The 27,384-nt window shown below is 50.7% G+C and overlaps 1 protein-coding gene across 4 annotated transcripts in view; it reads left to right on the top strand.

Moving 5' to 3' along the window:
• CACNA2D2 (calcium voltage-gated channel auxiliary subunit alpha2delta 2) overlaps positions 1 to 27,384 on the top strand; it is a 128,941-nt gene that overhangs the window by 6,399 nt on the left and 95,158 nt on the right. For all 4 annotated transcript variants that reach the window (XM_040646449.2, XM_015292786.4, XM_015292787.4 and 1 more), the window contains exon 2: positions 16,259 to 16,340. In XM_040646449.2, the coding sequence (XP_040502383.1) occupies positions 16,259 to 16,340 (82 nt within the window). The remainder of the gene's footprint in view (positions 1 to 16,258; positions 16,341 to 27,384) is intronic.

The following is a 27,384-nucleotide window of genomic DNA, read 5'->3' as shown; positions in this document are numbered from 1 at the left end:
TTAAATGGTTGGAGCGAGTTGGGAAAGAGCATTGAGTGGCCTCTGAAGTGACAGAGGAGGACATGGTTCTTATAAATACCTCTCAGCTCCTAACGGGGCTGGGTCCCACAGCTTTCCTCTTGTGGCAAGTTGATGGGCTCCTCTCCAGTGGGTGCTGAGCGTTCTGCTGTCCGGAGGAATCTTGTGTCTGAGTTCATCCATCCTCCAAATAAGAAACCAAAACCAGGTGCATATTTGTAACTACTGTTCAGAGCTTTTGTAAGCTATTTTATCATGCCATCATAGAGTTGCCTGAGTTGGAAGGGACCCTTAAGGGCCATGTGGCCCAACTCCCCTGCACTGAGCAGGGACACCACAGCTCCAGCAGTGCTCAGAGCCCCTCCAGCCTGACCTTGGCTGTCTGCAGGGACGGAGCACCACCACCTCTCAGGGCAGTCTGTGCCACTGCCTCACTGCTCTTATTGTAAAAATCTTCTTTATATAAAATCTAATTTTCTTCTCCTTTAGTTTAAAACCTTTTCCCCTTGTCCTGTCACAACAGACCCTGCTAAAGAGTCTCTCCCCTTCTTTCTTACAGCCCCTTTAGATACTGAAGGCTGCTCTCAGGTCTCTCTGCAGCCTTCTCTTCTCCAGCTGCACAGCCCTAGCTCTCAGCCTGTCCCCACAGGAAGGTTTTCCATCCCCTGGGTCAGTTTTCATGGCCCTCCTCTGGACACACTCCAACAGGCCCACATCTGTCCTGTGCTGAGGACTCTGTCTGGATGCAGCACTGGTGTCACAGTGCAGAGCAGAGGTGCAGGATCAGCTCTCTGCCCTCTTTGAATGCTGCCCAGGGTACAGTTGGCTGTCCGGGCTGTGAGGGTGCACTGCTGGGTCCTGTCCAGCTGCCATCCACCAGCACCCACAAGTGCTTTTCATCAAGGCCATGCTCCATCCTTTTGTCCCCTTGCTTGTATTGGCAGCAGGAGTTGCCATGACCCAGGTGCAGACCTTGCACTTGCCTTTGTTGTACCTCATGAGGGCCCACTGCTCAGCCTGCCCAGGTCTCTCTGGATGGTGGTCTAAAAGATGTATAAAGCTCTCACAGGTTTTGTTTCAGCTGAATCAGGAATATTGTATTTGAATTCTCCTATCTATTAATTTTTTTAAGTAATACTATCTTTGTTGTGACTGCTGAACATTTCCTCTGCAGTGTGATACTGGGAGAGCCAGGAATGCAGAGCACTGTTTGTGCTTGTAGCACACAGTGCTTAGCAGTCAGGTCTCTGGCAGCTGTAACATGGGCATTAAAAGGGACGGACCCAAGCCAAGCCAAGTGCCAAATGTTCAGCTTTATCAGGTGTTGAGCACTGAGTCAGATTCAGGGCTGCAAGTGGTTGAACATCTCCATGGTTGAACACAAACTCAGCTGACCCAGGAGGAGCCAAAGCAGCATTTGCTCACAGCTGAGGTAGTCTTATAAATTGGAGGTCTGTGGCAGGCGTTCAGTGCCGTGTCACATCCTGGGGATCAGCAGGGCAAAGGGTAATGTCGTGTGTGGGCTGTGTGCTTCCAGGAGCACTGCAGGGCAGGGGAAAACCCATCGCCTGTGTAAAAGTAAACCGTCTGCAGCACTGTGTCATGCGTAGAAGGGGGGAAAAAAAGGATGGAAGAAACAGCACTTAATTATTCAAGACCTGCAAGCTGCAAAGAGTTCCAGGACAGCGAGCCTCCAGCCAGGCATGCGTCACAGCTTTGTGGGCTCTCTGCTTTCCCCCCCTCTGGGTTAGCAGGAGGGTAGGTTATACCAGTATGAAAAGGGGAAAAGAAGGAAGAAAAAAAAAATCACTATCTTCTCCTCGCCCAGCTCTCCTTTTTTACTTATTCTATTTTTGTTTGCTGGGAAATCTTAATAAGGGTTGATCAGTGACCAAACAGATGACATTATTTTGCCTCTCAGAGAATGACAGCACGTTGCAGGGTGCAGACCGAGCGAGCGTCAGCCCCAAATGGGCTCTCTCTGCCGACAGGCAGGAGCGTCCCCGCGTGCCTCCTTGGCTGCGTGCTGGGGGGGCTGCTCCTCATTGAGCCATTCTTCCTGACGTTGGGTTTATTATGATGCTGAAGAATTTGCCATTGTCAGTCTTGCGTGCTGTGCTCTGCTACAGCTACGTTTGGCTTGAAAGCTAAGAAACACTGAGTTTATTTCTGAGGTTGTGGGCCAGATTCGTCCCTGATGTATCTGTGCTGAGAGCTGTGGGCTTGTGCTGGGGGTAGCTGTAGGTCTTTGCCTTTATTTAAGAATATGGTGGTTGTGGTTGCTGATTTTTATTGTGAGACAGGGAAGAGAACTGCATTGTGCACGTGCACTACCTGCTTATGTGGCGCTCCTGGTTTCCAGGTGACCCCATTTAGCACCTGACCTGACAGCAGATATCTCATGTTGGCATTCCTGCCATCAACACCGCCTTTTGCCCACTGCCTGCAGGCTCGCTGGGACCCTTCTGTGTCCCTCGCTCCTCGCCATGCTTATTTCTTTTGGCTTGCTCTTCATTTCAGGGAAAAATCTGACCAGCTGTGTCTGTGCCCTGTCACCTGCATGCTCCATGGGCTGTATGCAGCAGAGTGTGCCCTCAGCCCTGCTCTGCTCCCCAGGTGTGGCCTGGCCTTACGGCGCTGCTCTGCTGCAATCCTTTCCTGCGTTTCCTTTCTTTCCAAGTGAAGCCCTGCGCCAAAAGCATCGCTGCTTCAAGCGGTTTGTGAATGTGATTACGTGCACTGAAAGCGGCCTTTTCTATTCTGTAAGAGCCACTTAATAAATGTCACTTACTTGGTGACTGTTGGGTGCGTGGCCTTCCTCTCGTCAGGAGGCGGTGGGCAGACCCTGCTGTGTTCTCTGCAGTCACAGCACTGTGATGGAGAGCAGTTTGCCACTTGCCAAAACGTGGTGCTGCAGTTTTGTGATGGCAGTGCTCGTATTGCTCAGCTTCCATTCTGAACAAAATTGTACCCTTGTGTTTGTCTGTACCCTTTCAAAGTCGTTCTCAGATCCCACAAGGTAGGCCATGAAGTTCCAGATCCCATGAACAAAGCAAGGAATATAGTATTTTTCTAATCTCCCACGTGGAGTTCAGCCTTGCTTCCTCAGCTGGCTTGGCTCTAGTAGTGTGTAGGTTGCTCCAGAAGTAATGCCTCCTCTTTATTTCTTTGGAAGCCACAACAGATAGAAAGAGCATAAAAACACTCTTTGGCAGAGCAAATTCTCAGCTATAAAGCACTATTTTAAACACAGTTACTACCACTAGCTGTGCATTTTCACCAGCAGTGGTCAACAGCCCCCGTGCTGTGCTCGTAAAAAACCTACACCAGTGGAGGTAACCCAGTGTTGCTGTCACCACTGCTGAACTGCACTGCTTACCCCTTAGTGTGCTTACATCCGTTACTTGGTCTCCCTCAGAGCTCAGCAAGTGTTGATGAATGTCCATGGGTGCCATTTTTTCTAAATGGACGAATTCAGTGAAACATCTGGGGATGCATGAAGAGCTGGGAGGGGGCACTGTCAGAACAGCTGACCAGAGTGACCAAAGGAGTGTTCCATGCAACACGATGTCATGTTCAGGAAGAGAAGCTGGTTAAAGAAGGAGGGGGGATGCTTGGTGTGATGGCATTTGTCTTCCCAAGAAGCTGTCACATTTGATGGGTCCTGCTTTCCTGGAAGTAGCTGCATGTCTGCCTGCTGTTGGGAAGCAGAAAATGAATTCCTTGCTTTGCTTTGCTTTGCTTTGCTTGTGCACACAGCTTCTGCTTTCCTCACAAACTGTCCTTATCTGAACCAGTGAGTTCTTGCCCTTTGACTGTACTCATTCTCTCCTGCATCCCACCTGGGGAGAGCAGGGGAGCAGCTGCGTGGCTCTGAGCTGCTGCTGGGTTAAACCACAGCAGGCGTGCAGGTAGCTTGGAGCACAGGTAGCTTCGAGGAGTCCACCTATGCTTCAGCCTTTGGTCTGCTTCTGAGTGGCAAAATTTGCTTGGAAACTTTATTTCTTGAAATTGCCCTTGTGCTAATCTTACTGTGATACCACAGCTTCTGCCAGTATGTGGGTTAGCAAGGTGTTCCTGGCTGAGAACAAGGGCAGATCCTGACTTTGCTGAGGCTCCTGCGAAGACCATCTCTTACACCTTTGCTTTCTGGAGCTTTACACCAGACAAATTTGTCCCAGTTTTCCATTGCCGGGCCTGTCTTCCAGGTGTTCTCTTATCCCCAGTTGATCCCCTGGCCTACTTTCTATCCCTTACATGTTGAGATGTGACCAGCCTGTCACTGTTGGCAGGAGTAAAGCTGGTGTGCCTCAGGCCTGTTCCCTGGGGAGGCAGAATTCTGTCCTAATGCCCTTGGGGCTGTCCCTCATCCCTCCCCCCATCTTGCCCTGTTCTGTCTTCCACCCCTCCTAATGGCTTTTTGCATGCAGTTTGAAACAGCTCTTGCATTTCCTTATTGCTCATTTTACTGATGAAACTGAGGCTTCAAAAACTCCAATATGTCAGCAGTGGAGCAGGAAATGGAACCCAGATCACATAATTCCTTTTCTTCTGCTCCTCTGAATGAATCCATGCTCTTCATTTTGGGAGGAATGTTTCTTCTGCAGTGTACTAACAAATACAAGAACAGAGGCATGACCAGGAGGACTTGTACTGCAGAGAGGGGACCTTTCTTTTACTTTGGTGTTGGGAGAGTGGGAGCTGTCCTTAGGGATGAGAAGTGCTTCTGAAGGATGATGTCCTCTGGCAGGTTGGGAACCAGAACTTGGGCAGCACTGCTCTCAGTTAGCTGGAGGGACAGACGGTCCTCTGCAGTGCTCAGTGCAGGCACCAGGCTTTTGCAAATGAGATGAGTGCCCTCTGTATGAGCCCCGTGTTGGCTGTTTGTGCCATTTAAATTGCAGTCAGGCACCCTTCCCACGAAATGCTCTCTTGAAAATTGCCTTTTTGTGCTGATGATGCACTCATTTAGGATTGGGTCTGTTGTGCTCGTTGTCTCCCAGTGGCAGGCGCTCGCTGGTGGGATGGGTTGTGGGGGGAGCTGCAGGACAGAGGCTCCTGACACCCCTCAGATTTTTGTCCCCTCATGGTACCTGAGGTGTCAGCTGAGCATTTCCCACTCTGTGTGTGTGCCTTGGAGAGATGCTCGAGGCCATTAAGCTGGGTAATTTACATGCTTCTTGAGCCTGTGCCTAGGGAAATATATTTCACAGGTAATTTCAAATCTCTTGGCGTGTGGCAGAAGTCATTATTCTAAATAGAAAGGGGCTGCTGATGTCATGAGCCCCATTGAGAGGAGCTTGTTAATGTCGGGGTTTTGTCTCTTACAGAGAAGAGTCCGAGGTAGCCTGCTGGTGGGGTGTGGGGACATTGGCTGGCGTCGCACTTAATGCCAGCACTCACTCACAAGAGCAGAAGAGTGAATATCCTCATCATCTGAGGTTCTGCTTAATGTGTGTGCGTTGCATGTGCAGGCTGTTAGATGTGCTCTGGAGTGTCGATGGCTGTGAGAGTTTCCAGCTTCGGTGCTTCAGTGCAGTCTTCAAAGTGCAGGCATCCAACTTCACATCAGGAGATTGAGTTTCATGTCTGACTGCTGCTGAAAGCGTGTCTGGATTTGAGACCGCTGCTTTACCTCTGTCGCTCAGCTCTCCCCTGCAGGAGAGGGAAAAATGTAGGAGGATTTGACAGTTTATTGTTGGTCTGTTCCCTCACAGTGGTGTCTGGACTTTTGCAGTATCAGGGCTTTAATTGCAGTATTGCAGCCGGACGGCCGTCGTCCTTCTGCAGAGCTCTCCAAGGTGCTGCTGGACCGGGGGCAGTGGGAGCGATGGATCTGTGTCCTGAGTGTCGCAAAGCAAGCCTGGGTGGTTCCTCTGGCATATTTCCAGTGTGGTTCTGTGACCACGGCTTCAATAGGCTTGTTTCCTTTTCAGAAGAAAGGTCCTATGTATTTATTTTTTCCCCATGGAGGAAGGAGTGTTTGACCCACTTGGGTGGCGAGAAGGAGTGGAAAGCTGGCAGTCCATTCCCACTCCTGTTGTGCTTTGCAGCAGCACTGGGACAAAGCTGAGCAGGGCTTCATGCTTCCAGTGTCCCTGCTTCACATGGGGCCGGGTGCTACCTTACAAGTGCGAGGGTCCTGCAGACAGCTTTTAGATGTGTGTCACAAAGTGCTGAGGTAATGGCATAAAATGCAGTAAATTAGTATTATTTTTTAAACGCTTTCCACCTCCACCCTTTTTTTTTTTTTCTTTCATTGCAGAAAGGGAGCTGTACAATGAACAGCATCTGGAAATGAAGGCGACTGCATGTGAAATAACAGGGTTCTGGGTGTTTGGCTGGTGAGAGACGCAATGAGAGAGCATCACTAAGTGCTTTATAATAACAATGATTACCACACACTCTTAGAAGCCAGGAATCTCTCAGGTAGGGAATGGTGTGGAGAGGGGTTGTTTAAGGTAGGGATTTAACTAGACAGACATCTAGCAGCAGTGACACCCAGAGAGCTCTGAGGAAAGCTGTCATGTAGTAGAAGACCTTTGTGGCAGAGACTAATGCTGTCTTTGCTTGCTAAAGACAGAAATTCAGCCCGGGTCTGACTAGTCAGTGGTTCTCTCAGGCTCCTTAGTATGGCTTGTATCTTAGTGATCTGATTCATCGCTGCATGCTTCATCTGATTTGGAGCAGCTGAAATCTAAGGGAAGGGTGCATGCTGAGGGCAGTCCTCCAGTATCCTGTGGGTAATACAAGCTAGCCAGCTCACCATCATCAGCTTACTCCTGTTCTGCTGCATCTCTTTGTGTTGCAGTGGTGGCAGCAGTAGCATCTCTTGGTAGAGCACCTCACACGAGCAAGAGCACTTTGGGAAACTTTCTTGTTGGTGGTTGCGGTCAGCGTTTTATTTCCTGGCTGTCCCTATGGCATGTTTCTCTCCCTCACCCCTTAAGCAGTGCACAAAGAAATGAGGGATGACTGCACTGTATGTGCACAAGGCTCCATCCCAGCAGTCAGAACCTGGCACCTCTGAATCCTGCTTTGCTTCACATCTGCATGAGACTCTTTAAACAAATGACCAAAGCAAGGGCAACATCTTCGCTTTTTTCAGTATTTTTCTGCTTGTGTTGCCGGGAGGTGGATGTTGTGAAGTATCCTCAAGTCTTGAAGGAACCTCCATGTCAGCTCAGGCAGTCACACTGTGGCTGAGCGGTGGTGCAGGAACACAGGGCATTTTGTAGCATCTCATCACAGAGGTGTGTGCATGTGCTTTAGATGACAGGGCTCTGGTGGCACAGTGCAGAAAAGCTGCCTGGACTGCCTTGCTGTCGCCACGCCAGTATGCTCAGCTGATAGCCTTACTATGTCTTCAGGCTGGGAAAAAGTCTCAGCTATCCCCAACCCCAAGTGCAGATCCTGCTGGGTGTGTCTATTCTGTTTTCTGGCACAGTTCAGCCCCCAGAATCCTCATCTGGTGATAAAGATTTACTGGAAGGAACAAGAAGATGCAACAATCTATCCTACTTCTGTCTAGCTCCCAAGAGAGTCATGAATTATACACGGAATAAACAAATAACCTGATATGTCTGTCATTATATCATAAAGGACTTTAATAATTCATGCAGCTTGCAAAATCCTTACTAAGACCTACCCTTGGTAACCTTATCTCTGCAGCGGGGGATGGGATCTCTTCTGCCTCTACTCAGATTGCATCTGTAACACATGGAAGGAGACAGGCAGGAGAGAGGTCTTATCACAAAACTTCATCTGTGTAACGGGTTGCAAAGAAATGTGCAAGAGTTATCAGCAGTGGGGGTCTCAAGGCATTCTGAAAATGACAAGTGGCTGCATGAGGTGAAATTTATGCAGATAGTATGCTTAATAAAGCTGACACCTCTTCACTTATTTATTAATTCATTGTGCTTCAAGTCCAGGTTTGTGACAGGCTCTGAGATCAGGAGCCCATCCTAATCCTGCACGATGGGAGTGCAGATGCGGTGGAGCCCACAGGCTTCTGCTACTCCTGATGTGCATCAGCAAGTGTGCGATAGCAATCTGGTTTCAAGATGCAAAACAGGAGCAAAAAAACCCATAGCTTTCAAAGAATCAGGGATGCTAAGACTTGAGATTTGCTTTGGCTTTGAACACAACAGTTAATTGATTAGGGCAGCGCATTTCTGGTATCGACGGTGCAGCATTAGTTGTGGTAGTTGGAGCCTCGGGCTTTCTTTGCTTGTATTGCAGTCCTGGAGGCTGGTACTGTCGCTTCTGCCCCATTCGCATGAGATGTCAAATCAGCTGAGCTACCTGGTAAAGTTTCTGTTCACAGGAATATCCTCGGAGCGGCAAGAGCAGTTCATCCAAATCTCCAGACATACATAAGTAGCTTATTCCCATGTAAGGCAACCCAATTCATTTTTCCTTCTCAGAGCCAATCTGAGTAGACTGCACGCGTGGCAGAGGACTTCCTGCTGAATTCACTCAGTGCCCTGCCTTGCAGCAGCCACCCAGCCCTGTCAGGGTGCTCCATCCTGCTCCCAGGTGCAGAGAGTTGCAATGTGCTGAGATTGAATTCACCCCTTGGGGCTGTGGAGACTATGTGTTGTATGCTGGCAGTGTGCCTGGGAGCCCCCATGCGGACGTGCTCACACTGTTTGAGGATCCATCAAGGTATGGCTGCGTCATGGAGAGATGACCAGAAGGTGAACTCCAGGCTGATAAGGATGGAAGGAACAGGTTGATGGGGTCTGTGGCTGAATGTGCCTTGTGGGAAAGGTCTCCACCTCGCTGCCTGCAGAAGATGCTTTCTGTGGCTGTACTGCCGTTTGTTCTTCTTGTTCTCCAAGCTGAGTGGTGCCACTGACCTGCTAGAGGGAAGGGATGTCATCCAGAGGGACCTGGAGAGGTGGGCCCATGCTAACTTCATGAAGTTCAGCAAGGCCAAGTGCGAGATCCTGCTCCTGGGTCAGGACAATCCCAAGCACAGATACAAGTTGAGTGGAGAATGGCTTGAGAGCAGCCCCGAGGAGAGGGATTTGGGAGTGCTGGTTGATGAAAGACTCAGCATGAGCCAGCAACGTGCACTTGCAGCCCAGAAGGCCAACTGTGTCCTGAAATGCATCAGGAGAAGTGTGATCAGCAGGTCGGGGGAGGTGATTCTGTACTTCTTGCTCTGCTCTCATGAGCCGCCACCTGGAGTACTGCATCCAGTTCTGGGGGCCCCAGCACAAGAAGGTCATGGAGCTGTTGGAGTGGGTCCAGAGGAGGGCCACAGAGGTGGTCAGAGAGCTGGAACACCTCCCTTGGGGGGACAGACTGAGGGAGCTGGGGCTCTTCAGCCTGGAGAGGAGGAGGCACTGATGAGACCTTTTAGCAGCATTCCAGTACCTGAGGTGGGCCTACACAAAAGCTGGGGAGGAACTTTTTATAATGGCATCCAGCAACAAGACAAGTGGAAATGGCTTTAAATTGGAAGAGAGTAGATTTGGACTAGATATTAGGAAGAAATTCTTTACTGTGAGAGTGTTGAGACACTGGAATAGGTTGCCCAGTGAGGCTATGAATGCCACCTCCCTGGAAGCACTGAAGGCCGGGCTGGATGGGGCTGTGAGCAGCCTGGGCTAGAGGGAGGTGACCCTGCCTACAGTAGGGGGTTGGAATTACATGATCCTTCCAACCCAAACCATCCTATGATTCTATGATATTGCTGTGTTGGGGAGGGGCACGCACACGTGTCCACGATCCATGGAGCTCAGTGTCTGCCCAGCGGCCTTTTGCAGCGCTGCTGGGCAAATGTTCCAGCTCATGCACTGGGGGACTTCTCCTTCCTCCTCCTCTTGGCAAGTCATCTACAAACAGATTGCGATTTTCCTCCAACCTAGTCTTACACTTTAAATTATTCACCAAATTATCCTTTGGCCTACAGCTCCTTTGCATATCAAATACTCAAAATCAGCTTTTTGTAAAGTTAAGAATTCGAGATATTTTGATTGGACACGTAACTCTCAAATAATAGTGACTGTAGCTCTCTGTCACACTGGGAGGACATTTGAAGTGGACTCCTGTGGGGATCTGCCCCAGACCTAGTTTTATTTAATATTTTCATTAATAACTCAGGCAACGGAATGGAGAATATGCTTATAAAATTTGCAGATGACACTGAGCTGGGAGGGGTTGGATGTGCTTCAAAAGGCATTATCAGAATTCAAAATGATTTACAAAAAATGGAACGGAGAGCCTGCTATCAGCATAAAGGGAACCTGGTGAAAACAAATGCAAAGTGCTGCACTTAAGGAGGAGAAATCTGATGTACAAATAGAGAACAAAAATGTATTTGTCTGAGTAGCAGTGTGGTAGAAAAGATCCTGGTCACAAACTGAGTCACCAAAGCACTGTGATAGCAGAAGGGCGCACCTATTTGCAACATAAAGCAGCTTCCTGGACAAGATTGGGGCAATGATGTTCAACCCCTCAGATTGCACTGGGCCGGACTTCTGCTGGCCTACCTGATCCTACTTCTTGGTGAGAGCCTTCAGAGGTGTCCACGAACTGCAGAGAATCCAGAGCTGGGCAGCAAAAAGGATGAGATGCTGATAGAGCATGGCCAACAAGGGAAACCTGGGGAAACCTGAGCTTGGAGTAGAAAAGAATTAAAGGGCAAAGGATTCTTTAGAGCTCTTTAGGGCTTGTCATAAGAAAGGAAATCCTTTGTCTGCTGTAAGTGGCACAAATGGGAGGAGAGTGTTGAGATTTAGGATGGATAAGAAGGAAACCTTTCCACCACATAGTGAAAGGTGGAATTGAAAGAGATCCCCTGTGGATCTGGGGATCACCTTGAGTGGAGAACTGTAAGCACAGGTTAGGCAGTACTTCTTGCAGCAGTACTTGCAGCAGTGTTAGGTGCTTGTGTCTGACTCAACACCTACTGTGCGTTGTGTTTCCAGATGGAGTTTGGCCTTGGATGGCTGACGCTCCCTCTTTCCAGTATAGAGATGATCTTTGAGGAGCTATTTTCCTGTTGCCCAAAGACTCACTGGTGGCAGGTTGCTGGTTGCTGTTGGTTTTTCCCACAGGTATGCGCAAGAATGTTTGTGCTCAGGAACCATTAGTGGAACAAATCTTATGTACAATTGTTGGTCTGTTTTCCTTTCCCTTTTTGCCCAGGTCTTTGTCCTACAGGCTGGGAAAGCTACCCAGTCTTCCTTTTGATTGCATTGTAGTACTTGTTTGGGCATCAAACTGGCATCAGGATGGATCTCGTAGGCGGTCTGGCATTTTTTTATGATTTTAAGGAACTTATCCTGCTGTAAGAATTGGAAAGACAGCAGATAGCACAAGGAAGAGGGTGCAGAAGTTAGTGTTTGAGTCAAAGAAAACAAAGTAATTCGGTGATAGAGCTGAATGTAGGAGACTCTATCCCAGTGTGTGTCTTAAAGACCTGCCTTTGGATATAGCTTTAATATTCGGTTGTCCTTTCCTTCTAAGCTATCATAGCATCAAGCATGGTCAGGCATTTATTTGGTTGTTTTGTATGAAAGGGGTACTCTCTGAAAGCTGTATCTTAAAACAGGAGAAGTGATAAACAATGGGAGCCAAAGCATCTTGTTTTTCCTTGGTGTGCGTTAGCTCATATTGGGTTTTACAGCCCAGGTATTTAGGAAATGGAAGGAACTGAGAAGGGGCACAAGTGCACACATGCACGCGTGTGCGCTGACACATGCGCTATTATAGGTAAAGGATTAAGCATCTTGAAGGAATAAGCCAATTATAAGAAGTTCCTGCACAGCAAAAATTAGACAACACAGTAATTAATAACCTTATTAAATAGCAATATTTGGGCACTGAACCAAAGCGTATGAATCAGAGTGAGGCATTCTTGGCTGCACACGCTGCATGAAGTGTAGACACTTGTGCAGAACGCTTTCTGGATAACTGAATAAGCTGTGGGGCAGTATATCTACTTAGCAGCTAGTTTTTCCTCTTGTCCTTTCACATTTATGCAAGGCTCCCTTCTTCTTTGGGTCAGGAAGGCAGCAAAAGGACGAGGTCTCTGAAGTTTTCAGCATCCTCTCTGTGGCATGGGAGGGGTCTGTCCCTGTGCCCTGAGCCACCGAGGAGCACAGTGACCTCAGCTGCGGTGCTGGGTGCTGCTGAGGGTGTGCTGCTTCTCTGCAGAGCGTTCAAGCTGCTGTGCAGAAGTGCAGGGCTGCAAATGGCCATCTGCTGTGTGCAGAGCATGGGCCAGGGGCAGTCGGTCTCCTGCCTTCCATGGCAGTTCTCATTTTCTTCTAAAGTCCCTGGAGCACTGCTGCAGACTCACAAACCAGGCGTTGTCAGTGCAGTGGTGCAGCCTCCTGGAAGAGATGTTAAGGCACATGTGAGATGAGGTGATCCAAGACAGCCAGCACAACTTCATCGGGGGCAGAGTGTGCCTGGACAATATGATGGCCTTCTGTGATGGAGTGATAAAGGAAGGGCAACTGATGTCATCTGCCTGGAGTTCTGCAAGATCTTTGACACAGTCCCACACCATATCCTGATCTCCAGATTGGAGAGGGATGGATTTGAAGGCTGTATTGTTTGGTGGATGAAGAGTTGATGTGATGGTCACAGCCAGAGGGTTGTGGTCAACGGCTCAGTGTCCAGGTGGAGGCTGGTGATGAGTGGTGTCCCACAGGGATCTGACTTAGGACTGGTGTTCTTCAGTGTCTTTATCAATGACATAGTGGGATTGTGTGCATCCTCAGCAAGTTTGCTGATGACACCAAGATGAGCGGTGTAGTTGACACAGTAGAAGGAAGGGATGCCATCCACAGGGATGTGGACCCACATGAGCCTAATGAGGTTCAAGAAGTCCAAGGTGAGGTGTTGCACTTGAGTCAGAGCAATCCCAGACGTGAGTACAGACTGAGAGAAGAGCTCCTTGGGAGTGGTCCTGTGGTAATGACCAGGGGGTCCTGTTGGACAAAAAGCTCTGCATGAGGCAGCAGTGTGCTCCTGCAACCTGGAAGGCTAACTGCATCCTGGGCTGCATCAACAGAAGGGGGCAGCGGGAAGGGAGAGGATCATACCCCTCTGCTCTGCCCTCATGAGGCTCCACCTGGTGCACTGCATCCAGTCCTGGTGCCCTAGCACAAGAGAGACCTGGAGCTGTTGGAACGGGTCCAGAGGAGGCCATGAAGATGCTCAGAGGGCTGGAGCACTTCTGCTATGGAGACAGAATGAGGGAGCTGGGGGTGGTCAGCATGAAGAAGAGAAGGCTCCGGAGAGACCTCACTGTGACCTTCCAGTGCCTGAGGGGAGCTTATAAGCAGGAGGAGGAATGACTCTTTACCTGGTCTGATAGTGATAGGTCATGAGATAACAATTTTAAACTAAAAATGTAAAAAATTAGGTGAGATGTTAGGGGGATATTCTTTGTTCAGAGGGCGGTGAGGCGCTGGCGCTGCTGCCCAGAGCTGTGGGTGCCATCCCTGGAGGTGCCCCGGGCCATGGAGGGGCTCTGGGCAGCCTGAGCTGGGGGCCAGCCAGTCCATGGCAGCAGTTTCAAACCAGATGATCTTCAAGTTCCCTTCCAATCCAAGCCATTCTTTGATTCATTGCCAGAGCAGTGGTATGGCCTCATATACCCAGCGTTGCCACAGCATGCGTGGAAGTCTCTGCAGCTGCCTGGTGAGCTCACCCAAGGCAGAAAGGTGCCCAGAGCTCCAGTGAGGGTTTCTGTGGCTGATGGCCACAGAAGTGCCCGATGAGCAGAATAGGACGTGCAGAATGCTCGGTGTCCTGCCCTGTGTACATATCCCCTGCTGTGCTGCTTGTCACAGTAAATATTTTTGAAGCTCTGCTGCTCTTTTTAAGCCCATTTTATCTCATCTTTAAGGAAAATCAAATATGCAAATTATGAAATCAATTAGCATCTTTGTAGTTTTCTTTGGAGAGACAGAGATAAATGGTGTTGTGTTTCCAGAATTCATTTCTGTCCCTTGTTACATGTTGCAGAGGAGGTTGTAGAACATACAGGGGAAGGAAATGAATTTTGTTTCAGTGGAAGAGATTTTAGCATATATCCTGACCACAGCCCTTGGTGTAAGGGGGGGTGGAGCACATGACTCACAAGTATTTTTAATGCAAGTGATTTTGGTGTCTGTCCAAGGGGACTTTGTGGCTTTCTGCGAGCAGTGATGCATCCAGGCTGGTGGCTTCCTGGCGTGTGCATCAGCTGCTTTCTCTGTGCTTTGTTTATAAACACCACTTCTCGGGAGCAGTGGGGGACTCCAGGCTGCGTGTTGGGAGGGGTTGACACTCCTCGAGCCCTGTGACACCACCTGAGGTGTGCAGTAATGGCCCGGGGATGCAATGACTGCCATGTCTTATTGCTTACGGCTTCCATACGAGACACGCTCCAAAGCGAAATCTCCGTGTTCGTAATGGGCTATCAATTGCTTTACCCTCTTCATCCTTGCTGCAGTCATCTGCCATAAAATTTTAAGTGCGTTGGCCATGGGAGAGAAACAAGAGGCAGGAGGTCAAGTGAGACAGAATAATAATGGGTTTTATGTATTTCTTATTTTTATTTTTTTGGTAGTGGTAGTTTTCAGCCCAGCGTACAGAAAGTGAGATGAAAAGTCCCATGAGTCGGGCTACAGGGATGGGCCAGATGCACACAAAAGCTTTTGCCAGTGCTGCGGCGTGGGTAAGGGATGCGCTAGCTGGAACAAGATGCTTGCTGCCATTGGGAAAGCTGTCGTATGGCTCCTGCAGGGAGCTGACACAGCGCTGTCAGTGATGGGAGGGCCCTGCCTGAGCTGGGGGCAAAGGGACGGCTTCCTGCGCCAGTGAGTGTGTAACTGTTTGCAGGTCACTGGGTAAGAAAATGATAAAGCTGCTTGGTGGTGTTTCCAGGAGTATTTTAAAATGAGTGGCTTATTTGGAATTAAATAGATACTTTCTGGGAAAATACGTCAGTAAATTCATGAGCGACGTTGACCAACCTGAATGAGTCTTTGATGGTAAATGTATACCATCTTCTTCCCCGGATTTCCTTCTCCTCCAAGGGGAAAAGACAGCATTAGCTCTGCAGATACGTTGGAAATAGAGTAAGTTCTGCTGGAAAACTCTGAAGATCTGGAGTACACGGTTAAGTTTTTGTATATTTCTGCCCAGCTCCCCCCATTTTGGAGCAGTGCTGTGTAATGAGGAGTCCTCCGTGGCCTCCCTTAGCTGGGCTTTCCTGCTTTGGGACCACTGGGAGAGCCTCGCGGTGGCTTTGCAGTGGTGTACGTGCACTGTCTGGGGATGCCTCTTTGCCTGAAGAATGAAAGCTTTCAGGCTCCTGGTGCAAAACGTGAACATCCCGGGCCTTTCTGTGCCCATAGGCTTGCCTTGCTGTGATGCTGGCCATGCGCCAGACTTGGCCACAGTGCCTTCTGTCCCTTTTACTCCTTCGCTCCTTTGTCCACTGTAGCGTTTGGAGCCGAGATGCTGCAGGAGAAGCACAAGTGGTTCAGAAGCAATCCAGCACTCACTGTTCGCCCAGACCAGATGGGAGGTTTCACATTTGCATGGCCAGGGGCCGGAGTCTGGAAATCTCATTAAAAGAAGGCGAGCTACCAAGTTCTGTAGCCTTAGGAGAGCTTTGTTTGCTGTTGTTTTAACTGGCAGTCATTGCTATGAGCAGAAATCTGTGCGGTGTTCGTGTTGGCGGGCGCTGCTGCCCCAGGGTTGCAGTACTGCAGCTCAGCTCCCAGCTCTGCCCGCAGCTCCATCGCATGGCAGCAGCAACCCATGGCTGTGTTGGGATGGGCGCTGCTGCTCCTGGGGCTGTGGTGGAGCAGGAGGCTGTTTTCTCTACCGATTGCTGGGCTCTGCAGCACTTTGACCTTCATCATCGCTCTAGGCTTAACTAATTAGCTACCACAACTGTTGGTATAAGAAGGGGGAAAAAGAAAGTTGCAGTTTCTCTTGTAACTCTTCTTCCTTTTTCTCTCTGTGTTGCCTTGTGCATAAATCGTTTTGGAGCCCTGAGCTTGCATCTTACCCCAGCCATCGCCCTCAGGAGCCACGTGCTCTCGGTACTGCCTGTGCCTGGTGCTGCAGGAGCAGAGCAGTGAGCACAGCCTGGGACGTTGGCTTCCTCCCTGTCCCTTCATTACCTGGCTGATCTGCTGCGTGGCAGGGCTCTGACACTTTCTTTCTCTCTCTTTCTCTCTCTTTCTCCTCCTCTCTTCCTCTCTGTCTCTTGCAGTATGCAGTACTGGGCCAGAAGGCTGGAGCAGGAGATTGATGGCGTGATGAGGATATTTGGTGGCGTCCAGCAGCTCAGAGGGGTAAGCTGTCTGTCTTTTATCTGTGCTGCATTCCTCGTGGCCGTGAATGTCCCCATTGCAGAAATCACCCCCTGTGAGCACTCGTGGTGTGTCACGCTCCCAGCTGGCTCCACGTGCCGGGGCATGGCTGGCTGTGCTGCTGCTTGCTCTTCTGTGCCATGCACTTAGCAGGCGTGTGGGAGTGTGTGTGGCTTGCATCTGTCTGCTTCTCCAGGGCTGCATGTCACTGCTGCCTGAGCACGTACCCATGTTCCTGTATGGCATGCTGAACGCATCTCAAATCCAACCATCCCTCCAGGACTGAGGGTGGTTTAATTTGTGCTTTAATTTCAAACTTCTGTTGACCAAGCAGGAAATGTCCAAAGGGTAATTTGACTAACGTTGGAAGTGGTGTGTTTTTAAAGAGAGATGGCAGGTAGAACTGCAGTTCTTGTTTGGCTTCTGTTCTCCCGGGGCCACAAAACAAATCCCTGTTCATGCTGCTGCCGCCTGCACCCCAAAGTGGGCACGGCGGTGGTGCTGGACTGGGGGTGGACAGCCATGGGAGAGGCACTTAGGGGAAGCTTCACTGTGCTCTGTGAACTGTGTGGATCAAAGGGTCTTTAGGACCTGCATGGTTCCCCTTCCCAGCACTGTTTGCCAGCTGAGCTGTGCTGAAATGCAGTGATTTGAGCTTAGTGCGATGGCGTTCATCTGAAGAAAATAGGCTTCTTGAGCATGATGGATGTGTTACCCCAGAAACAAGCACGGGGTGCACTCAGGTTTTCTCATGGCAGGGGCAGGTCCTCAGAAGCCAGTGGTGTATGGGCCTCTTACTGCCTTGTGCCAGTAGCTACACTGGTTTCAACTGATTTCAATGTCGATCACATTCCATGCAGTGGTCATCATCCACTGCCTAAACATGGAAGTTGCACTGGTTTCTTTTAAATGCACTTTAAAACGAGTTGAACTGGAGGCCTGCAGAGCTGTTCGTAGTCTGTCCATTTGCTCCTATCACATTTGAGCTTCAGAGAGGTCTGTCTGGGTTTCTCTTGCATTCTCTTCCCCGGGACTGATAGGCACTCAATGTGCCGCATGGAGAGCACACGCACCCCTTTGGGTTGGCCACCTATTTTTGATGGTATCTATGCATTTCTGCAATGCAGTTTTGCATGTTGGCAAGGTGTGGAGTCAGAGCCGAGGATGCAGGTTTTGCAGGCAATACAAAGGCACAATGGGCTCTGTAATCTATAACAAAGCACAACTTAAAAAAAAAAACAAATAGACTGCCTCTACGTTTGGTACATGTCCTCTCTTACAATTTATTCTTATTAGCTTTGATTTTGCTCCTTTGCATGCTAAATAGGTATATCATGTAATTTTTTTAATGCTGTAATTAAATAGAAATTACACCTCCAATTTGCCAGCACTTGACTCCTATTGGCCAGTCAGTCAATTACAGGTAAGAGAGCTTCCCACTTTCTCTGCTTAACTCTTCTGATAGAACACAGTGCGTCGCTGTAATGGATTGATATAAGATGAACTGACTTCAGAAGGACTGAAGGGGTTTTTGGTGGTGGTTTTTTTCTTTGTAATCTGTTTTGGAACCATCCTGTGAAGCGAGGAGTCGTGCACAATTATTGTCTGTTGAATGCTAAAACCACCTGAAGTCAAGAGATGAGCTATTGAAAATTCCAACGTGCAGCTGTTAAAACACCAGCTAAGAGTAGAGGAGGCTTTCTGTGGGTCTCCCTGGGGGTCTGGGGCTGCGGAGTTCAGGTTTGATTCATAAATGGAATATCAAGTGAAGTACACTTCTCTCAAAGACCACATTACTTGCAAGTGCTAATGTGAAATTACACAGAGTGCTTCATCCTGAGGAATTCAGCTCTGCGCGTCCTCCTACCTGCCAGTTGCAGGCAGGTGCATCCGGGCTGCGGTATGAGAAGTGTTTAATGTCATAAGGTGGCCTTATAACCTGCGTTGAGACATCAATCATTAGAAATCCGTCTTTTGCATGGTGGAAACAGAGCTCTCGTGCCCCCGTGCCCGCAGGATGCGTGGCTGTAGCCCTCCTGCAGCCCTCCTGCCAGGGACACCGTGCTGCCGAATGGAGTGCCGCCCACCTAAGGATGGCTCTCATTTTAACTCTAAAGTCATGCCTAGGATGAAATCCTTTTAAATTGTTTTATCCTGCAGTACAGAATATTGCCCTAAAAATCTCACTCCGTGGCCCCAGCGCACGCTTTGTCACTTCAGAGGACAGCAGATGTGTTCAGGGCATTTCCCAACACCCCGCACTGAACTCCTTTCTTACGGCCCTTTTGCACAAGTTGGTCGGATGTGCGGTTATCAAAGGAGCTGCCCAAGTTTTCTGTTCAGCTTTTTGATCTCGGGTAACTCCTGGCATAACGGTAACATGGCCTAGATCAGCCAACGAGCTGTAGGATTGCATCGTGTTTGTTTTGCTCGCTTTTGTTTTGCCTGGGTATGGAAACGCATAGCGGGTCGTTCGGGAGGGATGGAAAGTTTGGAGGGCGTTTGTGGTGCTTCCAACCAACTGTGCTGCAGAATGGGAGCCTCGCTGCACCGTGCTGCACACCAAGAGCACGTTCCCACCAGCTGCTGGGCAGAGCGGGCTTCCCAGTCAGCAATGCAGCCTTCTGGTTCGTGAGGTTCAAGGCCAAGAGAACGGGCTGCCAACCTCCTGATATTCCATCCAGTATAACCCTCAGACTTCCGAGCCCTGCAGCACAGTGCCCCTGCCCTTTTCCTTTGGCAGCCAGGCTCCAGCCTGAAGTGGCAGAGAAGCAATGCATGTGCCAGGTGCCCACCTGCCCGCAGCAGATACTGCCTGGGGTGATGCCACACTCCTGCAGTGCCCACCTCACCCTTGCTGTTCCTCCCCTTCCCCCCCCAGGCTGCCCCTGCACATTGCTGCTGTGCCCTCCCCTGCTCCTCGGGGCTGATAAGAGGAAGTGTGCGATGCCAGATAAACACATCCCTGTTCCAAACTGCTTGGGTTTATTTTAATCTGCCTGGGCCGTTCCGCAGCCTCAGCACTCCTCTGAGGACAGAGCCAACAGTTTATTATCAAGGAGGAGTGTTTGGATGTCCTCAGCCTCGCAGCAGCTCTGCTCGGGGAGGCAGTCCTGCGCCACCCTTTGCAGGGCAGTGCCTGCTGCCAGCACCCATCGTCCCGCTCCTCACTCTTCTCCCCTACAGGAACCATATTGCATCCATCCTGGAAGACGTCAGGGAAGCATATGCTCCAGCTTTTAGTGCATTTGCATAATTAGAGTAATGTGCATGAATAATTTATGGCCGCATGTGGCTGCTCTGGGTGTGACGTTAGCACCCTCACTAAGCCCTTCCCAGTGTGGGTGCAGGTCCTGCTTCAGGGTGCTGTGCAGGTGCAGGAGCCTGCTTTGAGGAACGGGGTGTATTTATTTACGTGTGTGTGTGTGTGTGTTGGTGGTTTAGCAGAGAAAGGTGGGCTGCTGCAGCTGCAGGCTGGCAGTCTGAGGCTAAAATGCCTTCAGCTCGCATGCTGAAAACCTGCCCCCTCTATGCAGAAGCTGTGAATTGAAATGTTCTGCAACATTTCAAAGCTGAGGCCGGGATTTTTCCAGCAGGACTCAGGTGCGACTGGTTTGTTCATTTGTGCCAGATTTTCATGACTTTTTTAGATTGCAGAGAAACTTATCAGCCTGTGTGGGAAGGGAATAGACCTGCTGTGCTGTATGGCAGAGCCTGGGCACTGCCATGCTGTTTGCCTGCTCTTTCTGTGCAGGCTCCAGGACTGGAAAGCCCAGCTCTGGAGGAGCGATCTGAGTGGTTGAAATGGGGCTTTCGCGTTCTAGCTCATTTTAGTTCTACTTGCTCCATCTCTGCTGCTGGGGACTGAGAGCAGTGCAAGAGCTGCAGGACAGCTCATGAGTTACCCAATGGGAAACCGAAGCAGGTGCTTGGGGCCAGGGCTGCTGACCAAGTTGTGGTGTCCCATCGGTGTGCAGCCTACGTGTCCCGGGGGCACAAGTGCAGCAGGGTGATGGGCACGGCACTTGGAACCCTTTCACTTTGCAAAACTGTTCCGGAGAGATAACGCACTCACAGTTGGTTGGCGAGTTAGAAAAATCAGAGGGGACTGACGCTGAGTTTTATGGAGTCGCTGGTGATTTATGCTGCTGTCAGCAACAAGTTAAATGAGCCTGGAGCTCCACAGACAGCTCAGGTGCGTGCGTCTCCTGCGTGCTCTTTGTGCCCAAAGCGCACCTGATGCGCTTAGCCAGCCAGCTGCCACGCATGGTCTGTAGCACTGCTGCAGTGGGTGGTGTTGGCACTGCACAGCCACGTGGACCCTTGGGGACGATGCAGCCTTGGGAGGGCTGCAGGAGGTCCCGCTCAGCCCGGTGGTCTTGCCCTGGGTTAAGGGCCTGGCAGGGTCCTCCCATCAGCTCCAGTTCAAATCGCTGCCCTCAGACTGCTGAAAAACAGCCAGGCAAAATCGCAGCCAGCCTGCCGGAATGCAAACTGAATAATGAGGTGGAGGTCATTACAGTTTGCCTCCTTAAAAACATACATAGATTATTCTTAATGGAAAGTTAATTGTTTTATTATTCTCTCCAGATGGTTCTTTACGTTCGCAGGGGAATGGATGTAGCCTAGGATTCAGACTGCTGCGAGTGGAGCTGATAACCAAAAATGCAGCTCCAACACAGATCAAGATACGAAGTAATAGAATATACGTACATATTCCACCACAGTATCAGATTTTAAATGTTATTTACAGGCTGCAAGTGCCTCTGCCAGTTGGGGTGCCATGGGCTGTGGGTTTGCTGTTTCTCCCTGGGAGGGGTGGCGTTGGGTGCCCCATCCCTGTGTCCTGCAGCTGATCAGCCACTGCCAAGCGAGGAGAAGAGTGTGGCTGCCGGTGAGGCAGTAGTGAGGGCTGCTGTCAGAGACTGGGGATTATTGTATGGAGGAAACAATCAGATGTCATTTCTCCATTGGTGTGTTGGTAGCAATGAAAGAGGACGTGGGCAGGCGGAGGAGAATGCAGCAGAGGTGAGTTTTCAGAGGAAAGGGTGGGTATTGTTGAGCTGTGGCTGGAAGCTGGTAATGTGCAGCTGCAAACTTGCATGTTAAGTGGCACACTGGCTGCTCCTCATTACAACAGACCACCTTTGACATCTTCTGTGTGTAGCATGATGGAGCCCTTATTCCCAATGCCCATCCACGGTGACCTGTTGGCCTGCAGTGTTCCTGCTCTGCTTACGGGCACTTATTGCCTGTTAATTATGTAGAGTCAAGATATTCCTCGAAGGGGAAGAGAGCCCCATCTGAAGGACAGGTGAGGTTTCTGTGCAAAGAGATGCTGTTGGAGGTGTGGCTGCTTCTGCTGGGGCAGTTCCTGAAATGCCCAGGCAATGCCGTGGGCTGAGGGCCGGATCCAGATGCTCACAGGCACTGTAGGGGCCAGCAGGGACTGGTTAGGCAGCAGCAGGAATTCTTACCCCAAACGCCCAAGTGAAGCCTCCGTCTGTAGCTGGAAGGAAGGAGCAGATCTTCAGTTCCCTGCTGTGGCTGTTAAGCTGGTGCTACAGCAAGGGTGATGCTGGGCCTGAGATCTGGGACCTGCAGAGGAGCCCTGGTTCCCCCTCCTGGCTCTGCACTGGTTGGGGCACCAACAGCAGCACATCCCCTCTGTGCTGGGTAAACTGAGGCACAGGAGAGGGAAATCCTCCCTCTTCACTGAGTGTTGGAGTGCCAGGAAGGGAACCTGGGAATCCTGACCCTGGAGCTCATCTTCCTGAATAACAACTGCTCCATTTGTCACTTCTGGCTCGTTACCAGCACCGAGCAATGGATCTGAGGAGACACGAGTGAGGAAGGCAAACTCTCAGCTTTGAGTTCTCCTGTAGGAAACTTACTCCTGGTGTGTTCCACAAGCAGCAGCCCCTTGTTGGTATTCACAGGGCTCATCGCATGGTGTTCCTGCCACGCTGCACGCGCTCTCGCCTCGCCTGCTGCTGGGAGTGAAGTGGGCTGTGCTCTCACTGCAGCACCTGCCTGCTGCCTTTCCCTCCTCCTTAGACGTGTGCTAGCTCTCGAATGACATTCTGAGGTGCCTGAAGCATTCTGTGGAAGAAAATTAATTGGTTTTGACAAACCACAGCAGTCCCTTGGGTGCCTGGGAGTGCAACATTTATTGGAACCAGGCAGGAAATCAGAGCGCTCTGGTGTTCATTCACCTCTAGTGCAGCTGTACGGAAGGGAAAAAAATACTTAACCTTGCTCTAGATTTTCACTCTGACGTCTGGATTGTTCACTAACTTTATAATCAAAGCACCTTTTTTCTTTTTAAATAGCGTTGAGTGACCGTGATAGATGCCAGCATGGCAGCCCATGAGCTGGATGGTCTCTGCTTGCCTGCAGAGCAGAGGCAGCAGTGGGGCAGTGCGTGCCGTGGTGCTCCCACTTGACCCGCAGTGTCCCACAGGAGGGCTGAGAGCTGCGGTTCCTCGGCACTTCTTGGCTCAGCCTCTGCTCACACAGCTCAGTAAGGAGTCAGGTTCTGCTATTGCCAAACAGCATTCAGGGAGGATTTTTCATTGCAGCTGGAGGTGCAACAACTCCAAAGCAAACCTCGAACCGAAAGCACTCTGCTAACAGACACCACCTCCTAGCCCCGCTCCTGCAGGAATCTGGCCTGCCTCGCTAACATATTGGTTACAGTCTGATTCAGCTCTGAAGCATATGCTGAAAACCAGTGTGGGTGACAGCCACTCCTGGCTGCAGAGGACGGGTCTGAGCGGTGCCACGTGGGTGCTGTTGGGCTGTGCAGGGTCACTGCTTGGTGCAGCGTGTCTTTGGGATGTCCCGTTTTGTCCTATGATCTGCCACGGTCTGTGGGTGTGGAAGGGGGGTGCAGCCAGAGTTTGGTCACTGAGAGCCGAGGAGCTGTGCTGGGAGGGCTGGGGGTGCGTGTCCTCTGCAGAGTGGTGCGGTGGGATGGCCAGCGATGCTCTGAGCCTGTCAGGGGGTTGGAAGCCCTGCGGCTTGCTGGGCGGCAGAGGGGGAAGTGATGGGGATGGAGGGGGCTGCGAGTCTCAGCTCTCTCTGATCTGACCCTTTCCATGTAGCAAGGGGAGCGGCGGCCCAGCCCTCACTGCTCCCCAGGCAGAGCAGCAGTGTGACTGCGGCAGCGGGAGGCAGCGAAAGCGGCTCTCTGCAGCACTGAGAGGCACCGAGAGCTCCTCCAGCCATTTATTAGCACAGCTGGGAGGCCTGAGCTCTGTGCAAAAGGTGATGTACAGCTGCGCCGATGCAGATCTGCTTATGCCCGGGGGTGCTGTGCTGCCCTGGCAGGCTGCTGGTCCTGTGGCTGTAAGGCAGGATCCCTGCTGGCTGCGTCCCCCAGCGCCCCACAGCTGCTCCCCTCCTGCCCCATGCTGCTTCTGGTGGCTGCTGCGGTGGCTCCTCTGCTCCATGGCTGCTGCCCAAAGGGACAGGAGATGTGGTGTGTTCAACACCTGCTTGCACACAGTGGTCCCACAGAAGGGCTGGTTTTTCTCCTTTCTAGTTGGTGCTGTTCTTCTCCATCCTTCTTAGAGACAGTCTCAAGGACACAGGGAGTCATTGCCCTCAATTGTTTTTAAATATATATATTTTTTCTACTGGAAGACACCCTTTTTTTTTTTTCCAGGTGACAACTTTAGGCTTTTGTTTGCTTTCCCTGCGCTGGGACTGAGCTGGTGGCTTGACTCGGTGGTCCACAAACTGGCTTTAAAGCATCGCAGTGCCTACTGCCTTAAAACCCATTGCTGGGGAGGCCAAGAAGAGTCATCAGTGGTCCTAACTGCAGCTGTGGCAGCTGTGTGAGCAGCACCCAGCTGTGTGCCCACGCTAGGATGACCATAGGGCGTACCACTCTGTGATGGGGGCTTCACGGGGGTCAGCAGGTGGGTGCCTGCAGACTGGAGCACAAGGGGTCACGGTGAAGTGCCCATGACCTGAATGCTGGCAGAGCTGATGCAGAAAGCTTTTCCCCTTCAAGGAGTTCTGCTTTCTGGAATAACAATTATCTACCTTGGATATCGGTGTCTGTAGGAAACTGGTTCCAGCTGAAATTGGAGATTGACTGCTTTGAAGCTCGCATCCCAGTTGTCAGTAGTGACAGATACTGCTGAGTGGTTTCCAGCTAGAAAAGACTTGAAGCAGTGTCGTTGTTCACGGGAAAACTTCACATGTGCTTCTCCAAGAGCCTCTTCTGCACCGTGCTGTATGCACGGCGAGGCTTTGTGTTACAGCTCTGACACACCCCACACCCCACGGCAGAGCTCAGCGTGGGTTTGACCCTGGGGTCAGTTACTGCTGGGAGGGCAGGGGTTGCCTGCACAGCTCTCACTGAGGGCACTGGGTAGAAGAGCAGTGAACCAGCAGGGAGCTGGGGGGTCCCACTGTGAAACCTCTGTCCTCCTGCTCTGGAGGTGGTGGGATGCCTGGGGGCACGGCAGTGCTCCGGGCAAGGTTTGTGTTGTGGGAATGCACGTCTTTGCTGCAACGGAATGGCACCTCCTTTCCATCTCACATGTAAGCAACCAGTCAAGTTTCTCTCACAAGGAGCATCTGAGCGTGTAGGAAAAGGCAAAGTGTGCCGCTGCGCACGCGTGGGGCAACAGGACAAAGAAATCGGGGGGACCATCTCAGAAATGCATTGTTACAGATGCTTGTGGGTCTCCTGGCTGGCCCCGGGTACCCTGGCTCTCAGCAAAGGAAGGGCATGGCACGGTCTGTGAGCTGGGGGCTTCCAGAGAGCCCCCCGCAGGGGAAGAAGGAGCATCTTCTGGCAGCACTTAGCACAGAGCTGTGCTCTGATGGGGACTTTCCCCTGGCGGCCCTCAGAGCCTCCAGCCTGAGGCTCCTGCTGCTCTGCATGAGAGCTGCGTGCAGAGAAATCCCAGCTCGTGGGGTCAAGTGCTAAGTGTTTGCTTCTTTATCAGATATTTACTTAGGAGGATTTCATTATACTGAATCTACTAGCTCTGAATAAATTCGCATGCAGCAAATTTATTCTTTCCCTTTTTGAAGGGACTTCTACGCCAGAGAAAATTTTAAAGACCATTTATACAAAAAGCAATTACTTTCCCCGCGATTCTGTATGTATTTTACTGCAGATACTGTATTTCTATTTGACTATGAGCTTTCTCCCGGGCACCACGGCTGTGCGGGAAGCGGTGAAATTTGGATGCTTGGGTTCCTGTGTGCTCGTGTTTGAGCAACTTCCATCTGCCTGAGCAAAAGCAACAGGTTGGGTGTAGCAGAGACCCTTTGTGGCCGTTTCCTGCGAGCCGTGAGTTGTTGTTTGTTGCTTTGGTTGCTCCTCCAGCGGGATGCTGGAGGTGTCCTGCATGGAGCACCTCCAAACCGTCAGCACTTTATTGGTGTCCACCCAGCAGCTGTACATCACCTCTGTGATGCAGGTGAGCTGATGCCTTGGCTGAAGTAGGTTGCCGTATGATTTGGAGTAACAGTCTTGCAGAAGACCCATCTGCAGATGAGTTTCAAACACACGGTGGGGGCAAAGCTGCACTCTTCCCTTAGCAGCTGGCTTGCTCCGGCAGTGCACCATCATGCCATGAACATATACAGCCCTGTGCTCAAAGCACCTCCTGCAGTCCCTGAGCTCAGCAGGAAGAAAAGCCCAAGGAACAGCATGTGCTGTGCTCAAAGGAAAGAAAGCCTTCAGAGAAGGCACTCAGCACCTTCACGTTGGGTAGCATGAAGGTCGTTGGTGCTCCCTGTGATTCAAAAGCAATGTTTGGTGGCTGGAGGTTTGATTTCCCAAAATTACTGCTTGCATAGATATTGATGGTGATAATAGCTGTCCATCCTCCACTTAAATGTGCTCCTAGCATTTCCAGAGTGCGAGAACATGCATGAATCCTTTCAAAAACGGACAAGGGAAAATTGAGGAGATGTACATGAGACAGAAGCAGGCTCGTATTAAAATTGAGAGGGGTAGAATCCTTTTTTCCCCCCAACACCCTCATTAACAGCATTTCTGTCATTAAGAAGCAGCTCACTGACTGCTTGAAAAAACAGAGCAAAACAAAACAAGAACCTGAAAGCAGTGTAGGTCCCCGTTAAACCCTGGATTCTATATTCCAGGCATTATTATTATTATTATTATCTGGGCTGCATTAAAACAGGGGTGGCCAGCAGGGAGAGGGAGGTGATGTGGCCATCTACTCAACTCTTGTGAGGCCCCATCTGCAGTACTGCGTCCAGGCCTGGGGCCCCCAGTACAGGAAAGATGTGGAGCTGTTGGAGAGGGTCCAGGAGAGGGCCACTAAGATGCTCAGAGGGCTGCAGCACCTCTCCTATGAGGAAAGGTTGAAGGAACTGCGCTTGTTTGGCTTGGAGAAGAGAAGGCTGCGGGAAGACCTCATTGTGGCCTTCCAGTACTTGAAGGGAGCGCATAAATAGGAGGGGGAATGGTTGTTTATGAGGATGGATAGTGATAGGACAAGGGGGAATGGTTTTAAACTGAGGCAGGGGAGGTTTAGGTTGGATATGAGGAGGAAGTTTTTCACCCAGAGGGTGGTGACGCACTGAACAGGTTGCCCAAGGAGGTTGTGGATGCCCCATCCCTGGAGGCATTCAAGGCCAGCTGGATGTGGCTCTGGGCAGCCTGGTCTGCTGGTTGGCGACCGTGCACATAGCAGGGGGTTGGAACTAGATAGTCATTGTGGTCCTTTTCAACCTGGGCCATCCTATGGTTCTGTGATCCCCACACAGATGAGCAAACTGCATGAGGGCGGTCGTTGCCATGGGGCAAGTGGTGTGTGCTGGGCTCTTGCATTGGCTTTTACTTGCATTTCTTGCAGCAAAGCTGTTTTCCCCGACTCTTCCTTCTCAACAAGCTGTGTTTCTTGGTGCAGAGTGCAGAGCTCTGGCTGCTGGGTCGCAGTCCTGCTCTCACTGGTTGCCACTTGCCTGGCTGGCAGCTGCAGGGGTCACAGCTGCACCTCCCTGACCTTCAGCACAGAAATGGAATGTG

The sequence above is a fragment of the Gallus gallus genome, chromosome 12 (genome assembly GCF_016699485.2).
Source record: "Gallus gallus isolate bGalGal1 chromosome 12, bGalGal1.mat.broiler.GRCg7b, whole genome shotgun sequence".
NCBI lineage: Eukaryota > Metazoa > Chordata > Aves > Galliformes > Phasianidae > Gallus > Gallus gallus.
The sequence above is the reverse complement of the archived record's forward strand: the minus strand, read 5'-3'. Positions and strand labels throughout refer to the sequence as shown.